At 43.2% G+C, this 8,445-nt stretch overlaps 2 protein-coding genes across 5 annotated transcripts in view; one reads left to right on the top strand and one right to left on the bottom strand.

The window, feature by feature from the left end:
* The window catches only part of rev3l (REV3 like, DNA directed polymerase zeta catalytic subunit), a 46,540-nt gene that overhangs the window by 18,890 nt on the left and 19,205 nt on the right, over positions 1 to 8,445 (bottom strand). For 2 of the 3 annotated variants that reach the window (XM_047818183.1, XM_027175136.2), the window contains exons 31-32: positions 8,372 to 8,445; positions 7,142 to 8,146 (exon numbers count right to left, since the gene is read on the bottom strand). The exon at positions 8,372 to 8,445 is cut by the window's right edge and continues 145 nt beyond it. In XM_047818183.1, coding sequence (XP_047674139.1) covers positions 8,012 to 8,146; positions 8,372 to 8,445 — 209 coding nt within the window. In that variant the 3' untranslated portion in view covers positions 7,142 to 8,011. Of the gene's footprint in view, positions 1 to 7,141; positions 8,147 to 8,371 lie in introns of those variants that run through there. The other variant, XR_007143802.1, reaches the window with a different exon arrangement.
* Positions 1,157 to 6,046, top strand: mfsd4b (major facilitator superfamily domain containing 4B). Of its 2 annotated transcripts, XR_007143803.1 has the most exons (6): positions 1,157 to 1,223; positions 1,510 to 1,839; positions 2,414 to 2,582; positions 2,708 to 2,824; positions 3,313 to 4,674; positions 4,706 to 6,046. XR_007143803.1 is itself a non-coding variant. In XM_027175155.2 (5 exons), exons 2-5 carry the CDS (start codon positions 1,549 to 1,551, stop codon positions 4,560 to 4,562), a joined length of 1,827 nt encoding a protein of 608 aa, XP_027030956.1. In that variant the 5' UTR covers positions 1,157 to 1,223; positions 1,510 to 1,548; the 3' UTR covers positions 4,563 to 6,046. The 2 variants fall into 2 exon arrangements, 1 of the variants encoding a protein (XP_027030956.1); XM_027175155.2 differs by having other exon boundaries at positions 3,313 to 6,046.

The raw sequence follows: 8,445 nt of genomic DNA, 5'->3' as shown, positions 1-8,445 counted from the left end.
TGTGTGTGTGCGAGTGCGTGCATGCGTGTGCGTGTGTGTGTGCGTGTGTGTGTGTGTGTGTGTGTGTGTGTGTGTGTGTGTGTGTGTGTGTGTGTGTGTGATTGGATATGACTTGATTAACAGCATATAACCATATTTCTTGTTCCTGTAAACTATGCTGTCAGTCCTTCACGTAACAGAAATGTTTAAAACTATTGTTCACCAACACAAAAAATAAAAGATTAAAGGTAAAATTCAACTTTAACTGGTTTGTTTAATGACTTTTTAAAAGCCTTTTTTGTATTATACTTGCATGTAAACATTAAAAATAGGATGGTCAATTAGTCACATGCACACTTTTTTTTCTGAGGTCATATTTTCAAGGCTCTTTGTCATAGGCGCTTTCTTATATTTTCAGTTGATTAGCAACATCCCAAATTAACAGTAGATGTCTTCATTGTACTTCTGCCTTGCCTGGAGATCCACATAAGTGAAAGTATTTTGTACACTTTTTTTTTTTTTTTTTGAAAAGGGATAAATTTTAACATGTCTTGTTTTTAGGGATAAATATTAATTATGTTTTTAAATGTGTGTCATTTTTATTCTGAATTTTAATATTGCAGCTTAGCAACAATGTCCTTTGTTCAGAGTGAGTGTTATACAAATAAAACTGGGTCGGACTGAAGAATAAACACAGATCACACTTTTAATCCCGACTTGTCTGTGTTTCCTGTTCCACCTCCAGAACATCACTGTTTACTGTTTAGTTTTTATAGGGAAGAATTTTTTAAAGTTTAAATGTTAGCACTTTATTTTAAATGGCTTGAAATACATTTTCTTAAATGTGTGCGATCACTTCGTGCTTTAAATAAAGACTTGATGCTTTAGAGCTGAATGAATGTAAACTGACATAAAAACGTGTTGTTGTTTTTTTTTTTTAACTCAGAAGTGAGCTCTAATTCCGGCACGTGCGCAGCTTCAGGCGCGGGGGTTTATGGGAAATGTAGTTTCTACGGTGAGCGTCTAAAGTCATAATTTTTATAAAGCGTTATAATCACGATCACACTTATAAAGCGCTATAAATATGGCAGAAGTGAATCGTATATATAGATAGACGTATTAAATATCTATCTATATAAATATATATAATTTCACAACATAAAGATATGCAACTTACTGATGACAGAGACGGAAGTTATTAAAGTCCACTTCCGGTGACCGGCTGATGTTGCGGCAGCTTCACGGTAGAAACATTAGATTGTTATAGATTTGTGTTTGTTGTATAAACATCTGTTTATTTACAGCTGATGACAGTCAGCATGAAGCGTTTAATAAAGAACATCACAGTAGATTATAGAGTAAAGGCAGGTGCTAGATGTGTAAATATAATATAATATAATACTAAGATCAGTTTCAGGAGTAAATAACATGTTTATTATAACATATTATACATTTAGTACTTTATTTATTAGTGTGTAAAAACACCACCTAACATTTTATTGTAATTTTCAACAACATTTTATTCCAAAGTCCTGACACTGGACCCAATAATCTGTGCCACACTCCACCATGTCCTCGTCCAACCCTGGAGATCTCTCAGGAAAGAAGAAGAAGCACGTTCGCTTTGCCAGAATGCATGAGGAGGAAGAGGAAGATAACCCAGAGCAGGGGGAGGAGGAAGAGGAAGACACGCTCTTTGACAAGAGGAAGGATGTGAAGGCCGGTCTGAAGAGTGCCCTGAAGCGAGGGAGAAGGCTGGTGCAGTCTGCTGCAGGGGAGAACGTGGAGATTAAAGGTGACGGAGACTCGTGCAGCCGCCGGATGATCTCCGTCACCCTCTGCGCTTCATTTCTGGGCTTGGTAACTTCACTGACTCTGTTTCTCACTCCATATCTGTCACAGCATGTTTACAGGGACATGCAGAAGCTATTCAGATCCAAACACAACCTAAAACTCAAGAGTCTTTATATGTCACTTATTCTTAATGTCGACTCACTGCTTCTGCACTGCAGCATGTAGATCTGTACTGAGTTTGTGTGGATCACTGTGTTGGGTTTTATAGGGAGTGTGTATCACTGTGTTGGGTTTTATAGGGAGTGTGTATCTCTGTGTGGGGTTTTATAGGGAGTGTGTATCACTGTGTTGGGTTTTATAGGGAGTGTGTATCTCTGTGTGGGGTTTTATAGGGAGTGTGTATCTCTGTGTGGGGTTTTATAGGGAGTGTGTATCTCTGTGTGGGGTTTTATAGGGAGTGTGTATCACTGAGTTGGGTTTTATAGGGAGTGTGTATCTCTGTGTGGGGTTTTATAGGGAATGTGTATCTCTGTGTGGGGTTTTATAGGGAATGTGTATCTCTGTGTTGGGTTTTATAGGGAATGTGTATCTCTGTGTGGGGTTTTATAGGGAGTGTGTATCTCTGTGTGGGGTTTTATAGGGAATGTGTATCTCTGTGTTGGGCCCAACTTTGGAAGATTTGGCCACCAATGTAAATAAGAACATCAGTAACATCTCCTACGTCTTTGCCGGCCGAGCCTCAGGTTACATCGCTGGCTCTCTGTTGGGGGGAATTCTGTTTGACCTCATCAACCCTCATCTGCTGCTGGGTAAGAGCTTCATCAGTGTGTTCATCTAATATTAGATCAATGACCGAACCTGTGGTCATATCCATACAGTCTCAGTCCCTAAGGGGTGTGTGTGTGTGTGTGTGTGTGTGTGTGTGTGTGTGCAGGTTTTGCCATGTTGATGACAGCATTTGGAATGTTTGCCACTCCATTTTGTAAGAAAGCTTTAATCTTAGTTGCCTTGGTGTCCAGCGTGGGTGTGTCTATGGGAATCCTGGACACAGGTGAGAGCACACACACACACACACACGCACACACACACACACACACACACACAGTAATTCTGTTCACTTTGAACACAGCTTTCTTTCCCCTTATCTCTTCCACCTGTTTAACAAGCCCTGCTCTGAGCACTGAGCTGATAAGTAAATAGGTCATGAGGTTTATGTGGACTGCAGGTTGTAAATCCATCTGCACTTTGCATTGTCTTCACTTTACTGATCTATTTAATAAATGAGTTTTTAAACATCTGCTCTGCCTCACCTTAGTGTAGTTTAAAGCTAACTCACTCACACAAAGGTCATTCTGAATCCTAACTGTTTCCCAGAGAAAGTTAACAGAGAGGCAGGAAGAAGCCAAGAGCAAAAAAATGCTGTAATTGAAATGAATTGTCAATAATAACAGGACTGTTTCAGTCAGATGTTGTAATATTACATTTCTTCATGGCTCATGTGTCAGTTGTTTATGATAAAGTCACACTGTGTTGTTTTAGGTGGGAACGTGTTAATTCTGAACACCTGGGGTGATCAGGCTGGTCCACACATGCAGGCACTACATTTCTCCTTCGCCCTCGGAGCCTTCGTCTCTCCCATCATTGCCAAGCTGGTGTTTGGACACGAATCCGGCATCTCCGATGGGAACGTCTCAAAAACCCCAGCTTCCAATGCCACTACCTCATCTCTGGCCTTCTTCCAGGGAAAGAGCCCCTTCCTGACATCCATGTGGGCTTATGTGGTCATCGGTGCCTTCATCTTGTTTGTTTCATTTCTCTTCTTCATCCTGTACTCACGACACTCCACGTCTTCACTCAAGGCATCGTCTTCATCAGGGAAACCTCCGTTCTTCGCCAGATACCATAACGCACTCATTGTGCTTCTGGCGCTGTTCTTCTTCTTCTACGTTGGAGCTGAGGTGGCGTACGGCTCCTTCATTTTCACCTACGCCAAAGAGCATGCTGGGATGGAGGAGCCGCAGGCTGCTGAGCTGAACTCACTTTTCTGGGGCTCCTTTGCTGCCTGCAGGGGGGCAGCCATCTTTTTTGCGACGTGCCTCTACCCCGGCACCCTGATACTCCTCTGTCTCTTGGGCTCAGTCACTGCCTCTCTGGCGTTAGTGCTGTTTAGTCAGCACCACGTGATGCTGTGGATTTCCACGTCCATTTACGGCGCCTCCATGGCTGCCACGTTTCCCACCGGCATCTCCTGGGTGGAGCAGTACACCACTGTGACTGGCAAATCCGCAGCAGTGTTTGTCATCGGTGCAGCGCTCGGGGAAATGGTGCTTCCTGCTTTGGTTGGCTTCCTGTCAGGACGCATCCCACATCAGCCGCTGCTCATGTACTTGTCCCTCTGCACAGCCACCGTCACCTCCATCCTTTTTCCTGTGATGTATAAACTGGCCTCGTCTGCAGGGGGCACTGTGGTCCGCAAACAGCGAATCAAAACACACTGTGGGCTTGATGATGGCGAGGATCGCCAGGCACTACTTGATTCCATCCACGACGATTGTGAGGAGGAGGCGGGGCCTGAGGACAACGAATCTGAAATTGATCAGTTTAACGACACAGACTTCGAAGTGATCGAGATGGACGACGCCAGTCTAACAAACTCGCCCAGTAAGTCGAGCTCCTCACTGCCTGATATTTCGCTCAGCACCCAGTTGACTCCGCCTTCCTCTGCACTTGCCTCTAGTCCCATAGCAGGTTCTACAAGCTCCACCCCCAACTTGAGTGATTCACCATGATGTAAAACATTCCTTGATCGAGAATAGAACAACTGAAATGCGAACATCTGCACTGTTTATAACTAGAAATACGACGCTATAAACCGGACCTGGGAACAAAACTGACATGAACATGTCTGCCATCTGCTGGTGGCACTGAGAACTGCAGCGGCTGGTTATTGACTACAGGAGACTCAGCTAATGATGTGTAGGTTGTTATAGAGCACAACACTGCTCCCCTGTGGCTCTGTAATGGAACTGCATTTTAATCATTTAAACCACGTGTTACGTCATAGCCAAGCCCCTCCTACTGTAGTAGATTATGGCACAGTGGAGCTTCAATACTGCGCCGCCGCTGTTGTATGAAACATCTTGATGAATTCATGTTGTATGAAACATGAGACTCACTACATTGCTGTCATTTTAAAGAGCAGTGTGATGAGCTGATTGGCTGAAAACACAATGCCAGGTGTGAATGTATATGATTTATAATGTGAGAAGGACACAGAAAAGCTTTCGGAGCATAAACACAGATCATGATTAGAGTAACGAGTGTCTTTAACGTTAATCATCTCTGACATCAACATCTGCTGGATTTATTACAACAGGAAAAAAATAATTAATGGATCAAATATACAAGCAAGTGACAGACGGGGAAATCGGTATCGGAACAGCAGCACCCCCTAGTGACAGCACTTACCACTCACACGCTCTGTGTGTGTCTCTGTGCGTGTGTGTCTCTGTGCGTGTGTCTGTGTGTGCAATTGTGTGTCTCTGTCCCCCTGTGTGTCTGTGTGTCTGCGCACGTGTGTGTGTGCTTGTGTGTGTCTGTGTGTCTGCGCACGTGTGTGTGTGTGCTTGTGTGTGTCTGCGCACGTGTGTGTGTGTGCTTGTGTGTTTGCGCACGTGTGTGTGTGTGTGTGTGTGTCAGATATCGATGTAAATGTGAATGCTTGTGTTCATCAAACCGACTTGTGATTGAAACGTGTTTTACTCCCAATGTTCCTGCAGCTCGACTCTTCCATGTCACGTGACTGAACTGACAGAAGAGTGACATCATCTCCAGGTTGTGATTGTTAACGTCTCAGATTTCAGATGTTTGTTTTTAAGATTTCTAATTTATTTTATAAATAAATCACTACACGTTGTATAACGATGAGATTCACTAAACTGTTTAATTGTCAAAGATTTTTTACTTTCATGTTATTGTGTTAATTTATTGAGACGTTTCTGTGTCACGTGACGTTTGGCTTTAATAAACAGGATGAAACTATTAATCAGCCGAGTGTTGAAATGCTGCCCTGTGATTGGTCAGAATCTCTGCAACACCTCATGGCATCAGTGAGATTACACACTCCTCCTCTTCCTCCTCTTCCTCCTCCTGTGTGTGTTTGCTTTTTCAGACTTCACGTCACTTTAACTTTTATTTATGTTAAAATAAAAGATTGACTCTCACTGTATCGCTGTCGAAACTCAACCAAATAAAATCCCACAAATAAATAAAACATTTTTGCCTAATTATAAAAAATGTGTTTAAAAACTGAAGGTGAAGAAACGATCAAAATAACGAAGAGACGCCGTTAAGCCTTTATTATAATCAGTGGATCTTTTGCTCAAGATTTTAATCTGACTTCAGGTTCATTATAATGTTCAGGACGTTTGTGACCGAGTGTGGAGTTTTAATACAGTTCTCACATCTCACTACATTCTCTCTCTCTCTCTCCCTGTCTCTTTATCTCTCTCTCTCTCTTTCCCTGTCTCTTTATCTCTCTCTCTCTCTCTTTCCCTGTCTCTTTATCTCTCTCTCTCTCTTTCCCTGTCTCTTTATCTCTCTCTCTTTCCCTGTCTCTTTATCTCTCTTTCCCTGTCTCTTTATATCTCTCTCTCTCTCTCTTTCCCTGTCTCTTTATATATCTCTCTCTCTCTTTCCCTGTCTCTTTATATCTCTCTCTCTATCCTTCCCTGTCTCTCTCTCTCTGACTCTCTCCTTCCCTGTCTCTTTATCTCTCTCTCCTTCCCTGTCTCTTTATCTCTCTCTCTCTCCCTGACTCTCTCTTTCCCGCTCTTTCTCTGACTCTCTCTCTCTTTCCCTGTCTCTTGCTCTCTCCCTCTCTCCCACACTCTCTCTTTCCCTGTCTCTTTATCTCTCTCTCTCTCCCTCTGACTCTTTCCCTGTCTCTATCTCTCTCTCTCTCTTTCCGCCTCTCTCCCCCTGTCTCTCTCTTTCCCTGTCTCTCTCCCTCTGTCTCTTTCCTGCACTCTCTCTCTTTCCCTGCCTCTTTATCTCTCTCTCTCTCTTTCCCTCTCTCGTTATCTCTCTGTCTCTCACTCTCTTTCGCGGTCTGTCTGTCTCTCCCTCTGACTCTCTCTTTCCCTGCCTCTCCCCCCCTCTCCCGCTCTCTCAGCACATGGTGACCTGCAGTGACTCAGATCTCAGCCCTTGAGTGTGACAGGAGGAAACTAATCACAGCTCAATAATGTAGTTTGCATTTTCCTAAACTTTTGGGCTCTAATTTAATAAATGGTGCAAATCGCTGAGGTCACACTTAATAAATAAAAAACAGTAGCTTGGTTTAATAGAGATGTAAATTCACTCCACATCCAGTTGAATACGTCACATTTATTTAAATCAATTTGTTTTTTTTACGTCACGGCACAACATGAAAAACCCCCAAACCCACACACAGTTTTGTCCTCATACACGTCACTGCGTCACCTTCAGGGTTTTATTCAGTTTACACAAAGCATAGAAACGTCTCTCTCTTAAAAAAAAAAAAGTTAGTGTTTTCTCCATAAATCCACAGTGACAACAAAACCCCTGAAACAGGAAGTTGTGAAAAATGTCGCAAGTCAGTTGTTTTGTCTTAAAACACGTATTTACAATCAGTCAGTTTAAGAAATAATGGATTATAATACTGTATCAAATTTGTCCAAAACATGGGACCTTAAAGGTGATGTGATGAGGGTGGTGGTGGGTGGTGGTGTTCCTGACCGGGACGTGACGTGGTCTACACCAACCACAGTGTGAGTGTTGATCATCAGTCTGCTCACTGTACAGCTTTTATTTACACATTAATATGAAAAGACGTCGCTTACTTTGGCCTCGACTCGACTCTAATACTGTAAATGTTTCCCAGTTGCTAGGTAACCGTTTCTCACAGGATCAGTAAAATACAGAAAGGAAAAGGATTAGATTCCTGTCCAGCACCAGTGTACACACGAGGGGGCGGAGTCTGGAGTTACTGAGACGTCTCTGATTGGACAGCATACAAACTCACTCGCATGCAGTGTCAGAATCGCAACAAATACAGCAGCAGCAGCTCAATCTGATTTATAAACAACCACACACACACACACACACACACACACACACACACACCCTTTTTATACTGAACCATAAAAACACTAATGTTGTAGCACCACGTTAACTGAAAGAGACAGACGGATACGGAGAGAGACAGATAGTGATATTAGATCTGTTGTAGTAGCTGTCGCAGGTAGGGGGCGTTGTGGAGCTGTCTGTTCACCTGGGACAGTTTATACAGCACAGGACAGTCGAGAGAGACACAGACAGCCTGTCTGTCTGCACTGCAACTCATACACACCTAAAGAGAGAGACAGAGATAGAGAGAGAGAGAGACAGAGAGAGAGACACAGAGAGACAGACAGAGAGAGACAGAGAGAGGGACACAGACAGAGAGAGAGACAGACAGAGAGAGAGACAGAGAGAGAGACAAAGACAGATCCTGGGTTATGTTGAATGTCCTACTTTTCAGGACAGTTTCCCAGGTCACCACAGAACAGTTTGGTATAATAATTTGACCTCTGACCTTTAGGAGCTGGCTGTGTTTTTGCTCCCACATTCGGAGGTTATGATGCAGTGTGACGGCGACACGCTGAGGTT

Source organism: Tachysurus fulvidraco, chromosome 9 (assembly GCF_022655615.1).
Source record: "Tachysurus fulvidraco isolate hzauxx_2018 chromosome 9, HZAU_PFXX_2.0, whole genome shotgun sequence".
NCBI lineage: Eukaryota > Metazoa > Chordata > Actinopteri > Siluriformes > Bagridae > Tachysurus > Tachysurus fulvidraco.
The sequence above is the reverse complement of the archived record's forward strand: the minus strand, read 5'-3'. Positions and strand labels throughout refer to the sequence as shown.